The 17591-nt window shown below is 42.4% G+C and overlaps 1 protein-coding gene across 1 annotated transcript; it reads right to left on the reverse strand.

Moving 5' to 3' along the window:
* Window positions 1–11255: 11255 nt before the first annotated feature.
* On the reverse strand, window positions 11256–15714 carry asb1 (ankyrin repeat and SOCS box containing 1). The gene is made up of 5 exons (XM_028393439.1): window positions 15419–15714; window positions 14759–14897; window positions 14006–14308; window positions 13423–13805; window positions 11256–12379 (listed from the first exon to the last, which is right to left on the reverse strand). The coding sequence occupies exons 1-5, from the start codon at window positions 15513–15515 to the stop codon at window positions 12249–12251; spliced, it is 1053 nt and encodes a 350-aa protein (XP_028249240.1). The 5' UTR covers window positions 15516–15714; the 3' UTR covers window positions 11256–12248.
* Window positions 15715–17591: the final 1877 nt, after the last annotated feature.

Below are 17591 nucleotides of genomic sequence, written 5' to 3' on the forward strand. Positions count from 1 at the left end.
AGGCCTGAGGATTGGATGGTAGGATAGGAGAGGAGAGGAGAGGAGAGGAGAGGAGAGGAGAGGAGAGGAGAGGAGAGGAGAGGAGAGGCTGATGCTCTCTGCCCTTCTGGCTGTGGTCTGGATGGGACATATCATTTGCTGCTGTTTAACCAAGCAGTGTCTGAAAAAAAGATTCAATGATTAATGATCTGAGAATTCAAAAAAAAGATTTTAGATCAATAATCAGTGACCAGTGTTACACACTTGGTTGCTGTATATCTATTTGCACTGATTTATGTTGCAACTGTTATCTCCTCTATCAGTAAATAAGCAAAGAACAATGACGTGTTGTGTGATGAGACTTGATGAATCACTGCACTGTTTAATTCAAAGACCTTTGAACCATGAGACTGTAAGTCAGTGAAGTAAACCGATGACTGCTGTGGCGAGGATGTTCTCTTCTTTTGTGGTTACGTCCTTCAGTGATTACTCTTGTGGGTCTTTTTGCGGGAGGTGTTCCAACCCTGTTCTGTGTATATGCACAGGACTGTATGTGCGTACCTGCACTCTGTGTGCAATGTTTGATCTCTTTCTCTTTCTAACCTATGTGTGTACAACAAAAAATAGGGTTATTGACATGAAAAAGTATTTACAGGACATATTTTGTCTCCTTTTAAACTGTCCTGCTGTGCTTTGAGCTTTTCATGAGGCTATGGTTTATGACATTGTGAAGTGCAATGGTCCATTCACTGTCTCGGTTCAACCAGGATGATTTAGATTGGTTTGAGCTGACACACAGTATATGGAGGTAAAAACTTAAAATATATGGCTGCAAGCTGATGCAGGAAGACAGCAAATATTTATTATCTCAGAGTGAAGTGACTCAGCGTCTCATTGGGTTTATGTGTGAGAAGTGCCGGTCTTGTCTCTGAGAAAATCCCTCAGTCTTAAAAGCCCATGGGACATCAAATTAGACGATGCTCTGAATATGTGGTTAAAATGAGCTGATTTCTGATCTCTGGTGAAACACTGGGACTGGGACGGTCACAGGACACATAAAACAATAAGCCGCAGCTAGATGAGGTTTTACAGCATGTGATGATGAGTGTTTTGCCATACTATGCAGTGTTGCAGGCAATTTTCTTTAATGGCTTTAACCATCTGCCTCTTTGTTCTTGTGTGTTTTTTTTATTATTTTGTAATGTGCAAGCAAATTTCAAACAAATTTGACACAAAATAACCTTGGAAACCCCCCAAAACACCTACAGAGTAAGGCATGTACACAAATGTAAGCCTAAAAAGTGCTTATTTTGTGGTATTAACATTTATCATATCATAACACTGAGCTGTTATAAACTTTTTAATACCATCCACCTAGAGTATTATTAGGTCACTCATGTACTGTACATGATTGTAATCAATGTGGTAGTAGGCAGACATTGCTGTGGGCTCTGACCTGCACCCACATGTGGGACACGTTTTATAGAATAAACACAAATACACACATGCACATGCTTGGCAAGACTAACTGTTCAGCATGAGTTTGCCATGTTGCACATGAAAACACCCCCTCTCCCACATGCACAAACAACATGCAGCACAGTCATATATCCACACAGACGACTTGCTTAGACACATAATACTCCAACCTCACTTGTACACGCTCCAGCTGATACCATTCTGAACGTGTATACATTCACACAGATTCACACTATCAACAACTTCCTGGCGCTTGCAAGCAGAGCAGGCCCTTTCATCCTGGAAATGTGGCGGCCATAGCCATAGGATGTGGATGTGATAAATAAAACAGGATCCGATTCTGAAGTGTTTATATGGAAAGTTTAACAAAAAGAGACCAGAGAGGGCCTGTTTTCTAACTCATGCTTCCTATGAAGACCAAGTATAATACAAAAAAACAATCAGCGGCAACACATACTGAGGAAGGCTGATTGGAAAGCTGTGAACGCACACACCCAAGGACACACACATGTGAATCTGCAACACACCAAAGCCGCTTCAAATTATTCAGAATTTCAAAATAAATTTGCTCAAATTTGACATTTATGTTGTTGTTCTGCAACAAAACCTAGATAATAACCCTAAATATAATACAGTAATTACTAATGCATGCAAATATTGTGATAATGATCACTCTTTGTTTTGTCTGTTAGCTTGAATAAATGTTTTTCTGTTTATGCCATTACGCAGCTCCTCTGCTCGAACTACCACCTGTCCACCTGTCACTGACTCACCAAGGCTTTAACAAACCTCAGGACTCTCCCAGAGAGCGGGCGTGCCAGTGGGTGAGAAAATAAAAGAGAAGGCATACTGCGGTCAACAGAGCGTCCTTCGCTACCTCCTCCAGTGGGCTGATTAAAGAGATGGCTTGTGCTAATGGCTGCCTGGCTCTCAGACCACAGGAGAGGACGCAGATAATTCAGAGCGGAGCGAAGTAAAAGAAAATCCCCCTGTCAATGAACCTATGTTTAAGACTTGTTTTGGACTTCATGTTCCTGATGTCAGCTGAAGTTTTATTAGCAGACGTTTAACTTTCTTCAAAATACAAACTTTTTTAAAGTTTAGGCTTTAAATGTAACTATTTTTCACATCAACAAACCCAGAGCAACTAAAGCTGCAACATTTTGCTTATCCATTTAAAGGAGCCGTAGGCTTTTAGTACAGACATGCTTCCACTTTTTGTGGCACACCATAACTATTGAAAAGACAACAGGAAACAGAAAACAGCTGTCATTTGGTATCAATCGTGTGCTCCTTTAAATGGCTTTTATTTTTGGGTGCATGAAAAAGCCGCCATTTATGGGGGCCGTGGGGTTTAAAGGGTTTTAAATAAACTGTGCACTCACTTTTAGGTCAGGCTCCGTTTAATGCAGGATCCATTTGGTATTTGGTATTTAATCAAATGAATGCACATTTTACTGAATAGAGAACAAACAATTAATTAGAAAGGAAGACTAGCATGCTAGGAGCTCGATTACCAACTCAACAGGCCAACCAACAACCTTTGACACCTCGTCCCAGGCCAGAGCCTTTTTGTGGCGAAAAATAAAAGCAAAAAGAGTAGAATCATAGAACGACGGGTGCCCAGCGATGGCAGTGATCAACTTCTCGCACGTCATTTTGATAGGAACTAAAGTACAGTAGGAACCGAAGATTCGGAGTATGTTTCCTGAGATCCATGCAAGTGAAGTACGTCTACACTCCGACTGGTTGTTGGTGTTTTAAAGCTGAAATGCATAATTTACATAATATTAAGCTGTTTTTTTTATTCACTCTAGTTGTTCAAGTTTTGTAGCTCATGGCTTTTGTAGTTTTACTCTCTTTAGTCGCTCTTGCCCATATAGAGTGAATGACTTCGGGTATTTTACAGCTTTAGTGGCTCTTGGTGTGAACGCACGGTTACATTAAATAACAAAATGCAATTACATGAGTGATGTTTTCAGTCTTCTAATCAGTAACAAATAGCAATTGCATCAGCTTTAAAGTACATTCTCATGGCATCCCTGTGAGCTATCATTAGCCAAGTTAAATATAATAGGCTATTTACTGCAAGACACATTTTCTGTATGCCAAAAACGAAATAATACATTACAGAAGATATGACAAATGAAATTTCTATTTCTATTCCTCATTTTTAGGCTTTTCACTTTCCCATGTATTCATGTCCCTCACTCAGTGCCCAGTTCCCTTAATACCTTTATTGTCTTTGTCTTCTTGTATTAGTCCCATGATGTTTTCCCCCTTCTTGACTTGAGCCTTGTGTGCTGAACCCGTTGTGCAAATAACCCTGTCATACATTAATTCCTTTGTGTTTTATGAGTGATATTTAGTTCACACTGGAGTGTTTATCTTGCATTAACCCATGCATCCTCTGTAACATCACATTAAAATATCAGTGTGGACAAATTTAAATGTAATATCAGCGGGGATAGTTGCATCAGCAGAAACATTAGCCCTGCCATATCCTCTCACTTTGGTCTCAGTGGAGCGTCGCAGTGCAGAAGATGACTTCTAGAGACATAAATCAAACCTCTCTCCATCTCCAAACACACACACACACACACACACACAACGTTAGCTGGGACTCTAGAAAATGCATCAAAAAACCAAAGAGGCGCACACTCCTCTGTGGAATTCACTGAGGACAGGATGTTGGCTTCATGGTCACGCAATGCTGTGCTCATCCCAGCCTACACACTCTATTCCCACCATACGTTATATTGTCATGCATCTGAATCAACTGCTGAACACCGCCAGAATAAATGTCACTGCAAACTGTCTATCTCTGCACACAGGACCAATTCTGTTCTCTAGAACATGTTATCTTTACTAAAGCAATGGTCATCTGTGGCTGTGTGTGTGTGAACTACTTTGGGGAATATAGACACAGAGACAAATGCTGAGTCACACGCATTTAAATACAAGCTGCAAACAATGGAGATAAATAATAAATCAGCAGCAACAGACAAGAACATGGAAAAAAAATCTAATCGTTTGAAAAGGGTGAGACAATTTACAAAACCTTACAAAGAACGCCGAGTGAACTGTCAACCCATTCTTTTGAAGAAACTGTCATATGCCAAACAGAATCCCTGAAACAGGGGTGCATGCACTGCTGGAAAATGCCTCCAAACATATGAGGAGTCTTTCGCTTATTTAACCTAAACCAGATTTTATGTTTTAGCTTCAGAGTGAATTGCCAAAACCACTTCCCTAAATGTTTTTTTCTGACTCTTCGAGCAGATCTGGGAAGCTGCTTATCAGTGGAGGAAATGGTCGATTTGATGTGGTGTTCCGCGGTGGCCCTCGCAGCTGAACCTGTGCAGTGAGACAAACATGCACAGGCTCGGGCTGTAGTGTTTTGTTTCTGTTTTTAGGAGGATTTAAATGCTTCCACGGACATTTTATTTGAGCTATTGAATAAATGATCTCAAATTCACAACCAACATTTTTAAACATACACTGAACTCTTATGATTCATCAGTTTCAGAATGCAAACACTCAGACGATGATGAACTTATAAAGGAGGCTGTGACAGCTTCATGCTGCCAACTGTGGCCTTTTTTGTTCTTTCATGCATCCTTAATTTTATTCCGGGATTTTGGTCCACATTTGCAGATGACACAGCTCCCATGTCCAAGCTATAAATTAATTAGTTTAGCCCTCTTTTTTCCAACTTTTGCCCTCATAGAACCATTTTTTAGATTTCCTCTTCTGTCACTCATTTGCACAGAGGACAGCGTGCGTCACACAGCCTGCTCCCCTATATACACAAATTGATCAACTGATGTTGTTCCTTATCTGACATCTTCTCTCTCGGGGGATCCAAGCCCCGTTTCCATGCCCGCAGGTTCCTGCTCTGGTGTGGGATTCCCAAGGCCTCAGGAAAGCACAGTTTACAACATTCCCACAGTGGTGGCCACCGAATGGCTCGCTCTCTTCCTCTTCTCCCCTCTTCTGTTTAACTGGGGTTTCTTCTTGCCCATGTTGTTGTCAGGGAGCGGTTTGGGAAGTTGCCCAATGGTTGCTGGTTCATTTTGTGAAGGAGGAGGAGGAGGAGGAGGAGGGGGACCCCACATCCCACCGATTCCCCACCCCCAACCACAGTCCCTCCAACCCTACCATCCATGACAGCTCCAAAGCTTTATTCCCCATCCAACACACTCCCTCCTTACCCATGGCCACGGGATCTTCTCAGTGGTGGAAAATCCTTCCCATGAGTAGCCTTTAACTGATCCTCAGGCTCTCCAGCTCAGATACCCACCACAATGTCAGTTCTGATAAAACAAAAAGAGCCCACGTGTTGTTAAATTTTGTGTTTTGACATGTAGTAGAACATGAGAGTTATGTACACAAGATGATTGATATGTCAGTAGCATAGGTTAGATAGACTGAGTTACACTTCCTGTTTCATATGCACTGTTTTAGGGATTATGGCTTACATTGCAAGTCGTTCTAACCACACAAGCCAGTGATTTTTGTGCTGGTCCCAAGCCCAGATACAGGACATCCAGTGTAAAACGTGCCAAATTTAAACATGCGAATCATCAGTTTGAATTCCATACCGGTCAAAGAGAGAGAGGAGGATGGCATGAATTTATCTGGTGCGATAAGGATGCTGAGGATAAAGTAAGGTAAGTCTATCTGTGAAAGGGGATGACGTTGACCTTCAGTCAGACAACGTGGAACAGCGTGGCGACAAAAGTGGTCTTCTGAATTCATATGTGCCAGAGGGAGCCTGGAAGGTGGCCACATCCCTAAAAAGCTGGACACCACACAGAAGGGCATGAAATGATCATGAGACATTGATGAAGAACACAACACTGCACTGGCACAGAGCTACCAGGAAAGTGTCCATGCACTTCACCACAACAATCCCCAAGTGTCCAAGGTGTCTGCTCGCTGAGTTCTGAGACAGCCCAGGCCTGATGAAAAGTCGATTCAGCGCATTTGTCTAAACAGGGAGGGCCACAGGCAAGGAGATGGGCCATTTTCTGGGATGTAAAAGGAGTGATGCAGATGGACCACCTGGAACAGGGTCACAACATCTGGTACTATTAGAGACAATCCAGAAGATTCAACTTACAAGTGCTTTTCCACCAGGCACATGCTTCAAACTACAAGTCCACAGCAGTGATGGCTGCCATCTAGGGATATAGATTGAACTCCCATCGTTTGATTTTGCGCTCTTTATGACAGTAACAATAAAAGACCCACAGCTTCAGAATCAAGCCACAAATTCTTCTCATCTCTGTGTCATTATAAGCAGTGACCCAGCACATTTGTCATCTGTCTCTTTTAATCTGATGACACTTTTTTACTGCCTAATTAGCAGTACCTAAAATGAAGTAACATAACAGGGCAGTAAGAGCAGAACCAGTCAATCATAATGGTTCTGTTTTCCACACCAGGACCACAGACCACTCATTTCCCATCATCACTGCTAATGAGTGAATGTGGATAATATTAGTTTAATGCGATATTCCATATTTCACTGTCCAACACGCCCTTCAAACTTTACACTGACAACATCTGCTTTCAGACTTTCTCCCTGCAGTGTCTGTACTGCCTCATTGTTTCTGAAAGGCGGGCCACGCAAGACAAGCTGTAATACGCTGCACGCAATACCTGAACATCACCCAAATGAGAGGGAACTAATTAAGTATAAGACCCAAGTTACAGACTGTGACAGTAATTACAGAAGCAATCACCTCACATTCTTCCTGCCACATTTCACGACTACCGGCTGCTTTGGAAGGCAGTCAAATTAAGACTCTGAGGTTTTTAATTAAAACATGCGTTTATTAGTAAAGATTCTTTCAATATTTCTAACCATATACTGTTTAATTACATCAATAAAGCTGAAGGAATTCCCTGTGTGTGTGTGTGTGTGTGTGTCGCGCTTGAGCACTGACTGAGTAGTTTATAGAGCAAGACGGCTTAATAGAGGAAAAGTGCTTCCGGACGTGCAGTTGCAACCCACATGTGCAGAGTTACACACAAAGATGAAAAATGATCAATATCTTCTGGCTCATGATTGATCCAAACCCAGGCCTTCCTGTTCAGCTGATCAGCCTTGAGCTAAAGCAAAAACCCTAGTTTCATTTCTTCTCTGTGAATGCTGTTTAACCGCTGTAGGTTCTGATTTCACTGCTCTTGCTGTGTGGCAGTAAGAGGAGATTAAACTCGATTGAGCCCTGGGTCAAGTGTAGAATACCTGCTTGTCTGTGTGTGTGTGTGTGGCAACGATAAACACACAGTGATGTGGTCATTGAAGGAAACTAAGAGTTCCGGAAGGCCTGAAGAATGAGATCATTCAAATTAGAGCAGGCGGCAATTACCGAACGCTAACACGCTACTTACCAGTGTAAGTGCAGAGTGAGAGAGTGAGAGAGAAGAGGCCGCTGGACACAGAGGCGGACATAAAGTGATGATGGAGGAACTACTTAATAAGTTACAGTTGACTTCTGATCTAACATGATCTCACTGTTTTATACAAACAGAGTTGATATATACGTTAAACAAACACATCCCCTCACACACACACAGCAGCAGGGTTTTATATGGAAACAGGAAATCTAAGGAATCAACATTTAATCCATATCTTAAAAGCTGTGGTGGAGTCGCACTGCATTTAACGTCCCCTTGCATGCTGGTCCCCAGTTGAAGCGGAACATTGTGGTCATATTAGCAGAGGTTGTTGAGATTTTGATTGCAGTTTGTGGTGCAAATAAACTGAGGAATGAACAACACCACTCAGCTTTTCCAGGCTCCCAGTAAAGAAAATACAGCATTTACAATCTCTGTGCCTCTTTGCTGTGCAGCTCCAGAGGCTTTATTGTGCAGATAATGCTAATGCAGATCATGTATTGAAGTTGTAAAGTAGTCACTAGTTAAATATAATATTTCAGTCTTCAAAGAAGGATCTGATCTTGATTGTTTGTGCAACAGTTTATGTGACATCTTTCAAAAAAGTCTTTAATAATACAAATGAATATATCCATAGTGTGCCTTCCTAAATGAGCTCTAACATAAAGTAAGTTTGACTTAAAAGAGAAGACTCGCAATGGAAACTCCCCACAGGAAGACCGTGGTTTACCAAACTGTCCAGTCTCCTCTTCACTCCTAACTGGTGCAAAGGGCTTCATTCAGTGTGTGTGTTCTGCTAATGAAAGACTTGCCTTAATGAGATCTGAAAGGATGAAGCTCTTGAGGACACATGCTGAGGTCTGCAGCTGAGGGGAGAGGAATGAGGAATGGGAGACGAGGAGATGTCTGCCAGGCTTGAAAGGAAGACAGTGCCATCTAGAGACTTCATGCAACAGTAGTGCAGGTATGCTCAGAAACCTGTTTTTCTTACACACCGGACTACATTATTTGTTTTTCACCCCTAAAAGTGTTTTATTTATTTATGAGTTTAAATGGGGATTTCAACAAAGCACAAGCACATTTTGAAAACCTTCCTCACATTCAAATAAGAAGAACGTTTTAAAACAGGAAATCTTTATTCTGTCTAAAGCTCTTCCAGAAAACACCCCAGTCCATCATCACAGGTCTTTGCCAGAACTGGGAGGCCTGTTGTTGCTCCCTGCTGCTTTTACTCAGGGTTCCCAGGCTGTGCATTTTCCACTGGGCCAGTTATGTTTTCACTAAAATGCGGTTTTCTCAACCATCGTGATGCCCTGGGTCCATTTATCAGCTTTGCAATAATAACAAATATCCTCCTCTTGGATGCGGCCGTCACGCTTGTATAAAGTTTATACCTTCCTCTGAAGGATATCAATGGCTACAAGTTAGTAAAGACAAAAGCAACAAAAAAGCAATTGTATTACAATGGCAATCATAGATGTTTATCTTAACTGGCTTTACAAGACAGGAGAAGTGGAACTGATCAGAGGGTTGGTCAAATCCTGCAATAAGATAAGCATCTGAGGTTAAAGGTTACAGGTCTATAAAGAGGAGGTCTGCATCTTACAATCAAAAACCTAATCTGTTAAAAAATGCTAATGTGAACATAATAACTTGCTCACAATGGCATTAATCTGAGGAACAGATTAAACGTTTCTCATTTTTCCTTCTTATTTTAGCATGTTAGCCTCTCACTCACCCATTCCATCAGACTTTGAGAGAAGGCTCGACAGAAAGTGTGTGAAATCATGTGATCAGTACAATCAGTCAGTTTCATCTGCAGGGGAAAATAAATGTTTGCATGTAATATTACAGCATGCTGACAGATTGTGGACCTTTAATGCCATCCATGGAGCCATGCTGCCTGATTATTAAGGAGTATATATTCTATATGCATTTGTTCAATTTGCACTAGGAGGTGTGACTTTGGCAGGAGTATAGTCTTGCCTTGCATGTTAATGTGCTGACTGTGATTCAGTGTCTGTTACTTCCCGTCACAATAGAAGGTAGTTAGTCCCACTCTGTCTCATAGAATTAAGCTTGACTAATGTACCAACTCCTTTATAAGACTGACATTTGTTTTTTTATTCAAAAAAACAAGGCTTATCTCTGTTTCTGGTATTTCTTCCTTCCACAGTGCAGAGCGTGAAATATTTCTACAATCTTTCCCTCAAATTTCAGCGTTCTGTCACCACAAAGCAAATCAGTTCAATCTGTCTGCTGGATTTTAAATTTAGAATAACATGAACTTGCAGCAGCAATGTTTTGTTCAGGTCATTTAAAAGGCTTGATTGACAGATTAGCTGAGCTGATCCGCTTCTGAAAGGAATCTTACTTCCACCGCCATTACAAAACTGGACACACATATACAGTATAAAGTGCAGCCAAAGAAGAGGCTCGTTATAATCATAGATGACAGAACTGACTCCTGACCTGGCATGTTCCTGCTGCTTTGTTTTTTGTCTGATGTTTGTCTGTTGTAATATATTTATATGGTAAATTTTATTGCATGTTGTAAATTGATTAATTATTTTACTAGAATTTTTTGTTATTTTTAGGTATGCCACTGACATATTTACAAAAAATGCTCTTTAATATGCATTGTCCCTGGAAAAAAATAAATAAAAACAAATTAATCAGCACTAACTAGTTGCTTGAAGATTGTTCACTTAATGTCTGTTCATCCCTCTTTGTCATTGTGTTAACACACAGCTGAATGCTCCAGAGCAGCAACAAGGTCTGTTTTTATAGATCATCTGCTGATGATCAGTTCACCAAGGATTGATGATCAGCAGCACCTGCTGCAGCTCACACAGTAACACTCTATGGAAGCAGGAAGAGGAGACAACAGTTTGTTTGTCCCAGGACCCACTGCCATATGATTTATATGTGTGTAGACATAAAAACATACAATTACTAACTTAAACATGACTGTAAGATTTTAAATAAATGATTTTCAAGTATAAATAAAAGAGCAGTCTGCTCACATGCACTGTACTCGAGTGAAAACAGATTGTCTCAGCAGTGATAGCTCACACATGACTAATAGTCTGAGAATAGTAAAATGATACACACAGGGAATTACTCTCAAGTGCACATTAATCTGTGCTTTTAGAGATCACTGTGTGCTTTGTTGCCCTGATACTGACAGCAGAGTGATCTGGTTCTGACTTAGGAAATTTTGGACTTTTAACGCTGGAAGAAGTTGCGAAGAAAGAATTCTCTCAGAGAAGGAGATGGCTAACAGAACAGGAAGCGTGGAAAAATGATCTTACTTCAAAAGAATGTGTCCCCCTTCACTCCCATTATATCCTTCAGATGATAAAAAAAACAACACACAGGAGAGGAGATATAATTACAATACATTTACTGTATGCAAATAAAGATGAAATAACAGACATGCAGAGTAGACAACAAGTGCTACAGACTCACAGAGAAGGCAGCTGGTAAATAAATAGTAATATTCTGTTTATCCATTCACTATTTCACAGATTGTCACAGAAGTGGGCGTCATGAATCTTCCCTAAACAGTAAGAATTTTATTTAAAGTGATATTTTTTTAGTAGTGAAAACAGTTCTCCAGTGGGATCGAGGACCTTAAATTGCTCATTTAATACTGAGAATGTATCTTTATTTCTTCTGATGTGTCTTCAAGGCAATAACTCAAATTTAAGGCATATGGCTGAAAAAGAATCAACCACACAGCAGCTTTCAATACAGACACACACTTTTATTCGCTCAGACCCACCAGCCACGATCAAAGTGTTTAGCCTACAAATTGAATCCCTGCACTTTATACTAGCCATTGAATCCCTGCACTTTATACTAGCCATTATTAATAATCTGGATGATCTTCAGCATGATTTTAAGAATGATGGCTTGTTGTACATTTCACCCACGATCCAAGTTTACATGCGAGCAATTCAAGGAGCTGATCTGGACAACGTTCCTCTGCCTATGAACAACATATTTATTACACTGCACCGTTCCTTAAACCCAGATGAAATTCCCACTGTGGTTGTTGAGCTACTGGTATGTATGACTACAACACATCCCGGTCACGTGGGAGGTCACAAGGCGAACATTTAAATATACATAGAGTCAAAGTCGTGGATTTTCTGTTGGTAGCCTTTTTTTAAATAATCATTGCAGTAGCAGGAGGATTACATAACTGCTGTACGTTTGGAAAATAATATAAAGTGTTTATTAATATAAAATAATAATTAATTAGCAAATTGGGTTGACAAAGTGCTCTCCCCTGTGGCTTTTCTTTAGGAGTGAATGTGTTTTTTTTTATGGATTGAGTTGATAAGTAGTTTACAAGACAGAGAGGTGGGTGGCAGTCAGTTTTGGTGAAGCAGGAAGTTCTTGATCGGTTCAGGTAGCGGTAATGAAGGTATGTGGTTTAGGCGCTTTTTGCCCATCGCTCTGCGGATCCTGATGCGACACAAGTGTGTCAGCCTACGAGGGCATCCTAAGAAGGAAAAAAAAACAGCAGGTTGACCAGCTGTGAATGAAGGAAACTAAAAAAAAAAGCCATGGAAACACAGGTGTTGGTCTTCTTTCAGGTCAAGAGAGCCAATGTTAGAGAGGGAGCATGCACGGTAACAGTGCTGAGACAGAAGGCTGTATATACTATGGGTGGAGCATGAGTGGGGCTAGGATGGGTGGGCAGTCATGGAAGCAGGAAGCTTGTGAGTCGTGCAGTGAGTCAGCACCCAGCTGTCATTGAAAGCGGCCACATCCTTTATTATCAGACATGTTATTCTTAATATATTAATTAGGCAAAGTGAGTTACATAAAAAATGACCCGAGGTAAAGCTGTCAACAAAAAAACTAAAGAGACAGAAGAGACACAGACATGAGAGGACTGACTCTATGTTGAAGCAAGCCCTCAGAGGACATCAAAGAAACTGCAGTTTTTGTATGGGCTTCATTTCTGAGCCCTGCAGGTTGCTGCATGGCAGCAGACTGTATATTCTTCACATAATCAACAACCTGGCTCATGTATTTGTCTGCGAGAGCTGATATGTGTGGTTGTGAACTACCTCACATAAACAACAAAGACTTTTTTTCAGACTTGGTTAGATCCTGGGTGGGTTGAGCCAGATTTGCTAAAATCTGGCTTCGGTCTGACCGCAAACGCAGATAGCAGTTAGCGACGTAATACTTCCGGGTTCACGAGAACGGTATCAGGGTCGCGTACAAAAGCCATGTGTGAACATCCGTCGAACCACAAAGCTTTTTTTTCGCGAGAGAGACAACACATGCGCAACTATAACACAGATGCATCATGCAATCATTTCATATGTCATTCCTGGCAGTTGTGTGACTTCATATCTATATTAAATTCTATATTTCATTGTACAAAGTAGTCCATAGGGGTTAGAAGGCATGGGTGAGAGATTATTTGTTCCTATGCTCAAAGAGGTCACCCCAGCCAGCCATGGCAGATGCCTAAAAATACTAACTAACTAACAATAAAAAAAAATTGATCATTAAAACTTTTGTACTCACTCCTCGCTTCCAGAAAGACCCTGAGCGCCTCTGGATCCACCTTCCTCCTGTTAGGAGCCTCCAGCTCCGACTCGTCGCAGGGCACGAGGGCCGGGTTGGCTCCGTGATCCAGCAGCAGGTGGATGAAGGCCACCTCACATCCGTGTCGCAGCACTGCATCCAGCAGGCAGGAGGCCAGGCCGCGTGTCAGAGCCTCGTGGCAGACAGGCCCCGTGTAGTTGAAGTCAGGTTGAGCACCGGCTTGGAGCAGCAGCTGGAAACAGTTGAGGTGGTGGTAGGCGGCGCTGATGTAGAGAGGACACACCACCAGAGTGTTAAGGGTGCGGGCGCTTAACAGGAGTCGGGGACCCAGCTGGTGGTCCATGTCAACATCAGCATTAAACCTAAGAAAGAAAGAAATAGAAGAAGTTTGACTTACAAATCTAATGCAGTTCCTCAAATAACCACATGAGGCTGGCTTTAAAAGTGAGTCCATCCCAGCAGGTGTTAAAATATCAGATTTTACAGCAGAAATGAACATGTTTACACATAAAGGGAGCTTCACATAGCTGCAGGTCACCATTTCAGTACTTCCAAATCTTACCTGATGAGCTCCTGCAGTATGTCCAGCCTCCCCACCCGTGCTGCGTGGTACAGCGGGGTACTGCGGTGGTGGCGGCTCCCATTAGGATCAGCTCCGGCTTCAAGGAGGATGCGGACACAATCTAGGTGTCCATTAACAACTGCTACGTATAGAGCTGTCTGGCCTTTCACATCTACAAGGTCCACCTCGGCTCCTTGGGCAATCAGGAAGGCCACGCATGCAGCGTGCCCTGCCGTGGCTGCTATCCGCAGAGGGGTGCAGGGCAGACAGCCACAACACCACACTGACTTCTCATTGATACGTCTGGCAATAAAAAAGACAGGTGAGTAGTTCAACAGACTGGAAAAGAAGTGATTGATAGACAAGTCTTGAAAGGAAGGAGCGAGGGAGGGGCATTCAGTTGAATGCAATGTTCAGAATCACCACTAGGTGCCACTTAATCCAACACACAGGTCCTTTAAACCACCATTCATTATAACCACTCAAACAGAAACCACAAACCACTCAGAGCAGCACGAGCACACACTGAACAAATAACCTCCTTGTCTCCTCCCGCCTGTGTTGTCTCTCTGCAGTACAATAAACTCCCATCCCTCATCATGCAGACTGTGACTCTTTGTGGCTCCTTGTGTTTATTACCTTAGTATTTTTGTTTCCATTTGCCAGACCCTTTTTGTATTTTCTAAGTCAAAGCTCACTGTAACTTTGTTAACTGAAGTGCTCTGCAGTCTTATTACATTACCCACGCCTCACCGTCTGAAGCTGTCCTCCTGCAGCAGGTTCCTCAGGGTATCCAGATCTCCGACATAAGCCGCATTATGGAGCCGCATATCATCCTGCTCCAAAGGTTTGTCGCAGAACTGCTCCTGGAGCCATTCCTTCAGGTTACGACCTGCCGAAGACACAACAGATCAGCGGCATATCTTTAAAGAAGCTGGTGCTTGCTACATAATTGATGGCAGCTTGCCTGCATAATGTAAATTACACTTTTATCGCCTTGAGTACAGATCAGTGTTTATATCATGCTATTAGAATGCCCTGGCTCAGTGGAGAAGGGGTGAATTTATCCCTCGTCATGCTTATGTGGAGCTCATGTGACACACTTATGGACTGGAGTCAAAGGCTAGACACTAAAAACACATTCATACAGCAGTGTAGGCACTGGTATAGTGTTAAAATGCAGTCTTCCAATTGTTGTGTCCAAAAGATTGGTGCTGTGTTGGTAGGGTTGCAACAACACTGGAAAGCTTCTTGGATCCATCGACCACACCTTACTGGGCATCACAACTTACCTACAACACATCTGTATGGATGTATAGCCTATTGTCATGGCTACTGCAGTGCAGGCTGCCTGGATGTGTAGCTGCTGTCCTTGCACCACCGATGAATCATCATTCATTCAGTCGTGCTTACCTGCAGCAGTAGCACTGGGCAGATCAGAAATAGTGATGAGCGGAGGGAAATTGATACTGGGCGGGTCGTCAACATCAGCCTCTGGACCGTCGGCCATGATCCAGAAAAAATATATCACACCGTCAACCTGAAGCTGCGGTCAGGAAATCGACACCGCTTCCACCAAAAATACGACAAGAAGTAGAGCGATCAAAATTAGACAGGAGACAGCAACATAAACAAACGTGACAGTGTGGACGGAGGCGTCTGCTCGGTTCGTTGCGCTACTTCCTGGCTGCGTCAAGCCGGAAGGATTTAAAGGGGACACGCTCCTTTTATTAATGCCGCCGCAAAAAATAAATAAATAAAAATGAAACAGGTCAACTTATGGGTACGCGAAGTGCATGATTACTAATTTTAACAACGTACAAAAACAACAAAAATAAGTTATTAACGACTTAAAAACATTACTATACAAAGATAGGAACAAGTCTTCTCGTTCTCAGAGCTGTCAGGTACTGTACCTTTTCATATACACTCAACAAAAATATAAACGCAACACTTTTGTTTTTGCTCCCATGTTTCATGAGATGGACTTGAAGATCTAAACTTCATTCCAGATACACAATATTACCATTCCTCTCAAACATTGTTCACAAATCTGTCTAAATGTGTGATAGTGAGCACTTCTGCTTTGCTGAGATAATCCATCCCACCTCACAGGTGTGCCACATCAAGATGCTGATCTGACATCATGATTAGTGCACAGGTGTACCTTAAACTGCCCACAATAAAAGGCCACCCTGAAATGTGCAGTTTGTTTCTGCTTTATTGGCGGTCTGGGGACTCAGAACCAGTCAGTATCTGGTGTGACCACCATTTGCCTCATGCAGTGCAACACATCTTCTTCGCATAGAGTTTATCAGATTGTCTATTGTGGCCTGTGGAATGTTGGTCCACTCCTCTTCAATGGCTGTGCGAAGTTGCTGGATATTAGTGGGAACTGGTGCACGCTGTCGTATACGCCGGTCAAGCACATCCCAAACATGTTCAATGGGTGACATGTCCGGTGAGTATGCTGGCCATAAAGAACTGGGACATTTTCAGCTTCCAAGAATTGTGTACAGATCCTTGCAACATGGGGCCGTGCATTATCTTGCTGAAACATGAGGTGATGTTCATGGATGTATGGCACAACAATGGGCCTCAGGATCTCATCACGGTATCTCTGTGCATTCAAAATGCCATCAATAAAATGCACCTGTGTTCTTCATCCATAACAGATGCCTGCCCATACCATGACCCCACCACCACCATGGGCCACTCGATCCACAACACTGACATCAGCAAAGTGCTCACCCACATGACGCCACACACGCTGTCTGCCATCTGCCCTGAACAATGTAAACCGAGATTCATCCGTGAAGAGAACACCTCTCCAACGTGCTAGACGCCATCGAATGTGAGCATTTGCCCACTCAAGTCTGTTACGGCGACGATCTGGAGTCAGGTTAAGACCCCGATGAGGACGACGAGCATGCAGTTGAGCTTCCCTGAGACGGTTTCTGACAGTTTGTGCAGAAATTGTTTGGTTATGCAAACCAATTGTTTCAGCAGCTGTCTGAGTGGCTGGTCTCAGACGATCTCGGAGGTGAACCTGCTGGATGTGGAGGTCCTGGGCTGGTGTGGTTGCTCGTGGTCTGCGGTTGTGAGGCCGGTTGGATGTACTGCCATATTCTCTGAAACGCCTTTGGAGACGGCTTATGGTGGAGAAATGAACATTCAATGCACGAGCAACAGATCTGGTTGACATTCCTGCTGTCAGCATGCCAATTGCACGCTCCCTCAATGCTTGTGGCATCTGTGGCATTTTGCTGTGAGACAAAACTGCACATTTCAGGGTGGCCTTTTATTGTGGGCAGTTTGAGGTACACCTGTGCACTAATCATGATGTCAGATCAGCATCTTGATGTGGCACACCTGTGAGGTGGGATGGATTATCTCAGCAAAGCAGAAGTGCTCACTAGCACACATTTAGACAGATTTGTGAACAATGTTTGAGAGGAATGGTAATATTGTGTATCTGGAATGAAGTTTAGATCTTCAAGTCCATCTCATGAAACATGGGAGCAAAAACAAAAGTGTTGCGTTTATATTTTTGTTGAGTGTAAAATAAAAATCAACCATTATAAAT

This window comes from Parambassis ranga, chromosome 21, assembly GCF_900634625.1.
Source record: "Parambassis ranga chromosome 21, fParRan2.1, whole genome shotgun sequence".
NCBI lineage: Eukaryota > Metazoa > Chordata > Actinopteri > Ambassidae > Parambassis > Parambassis ranga.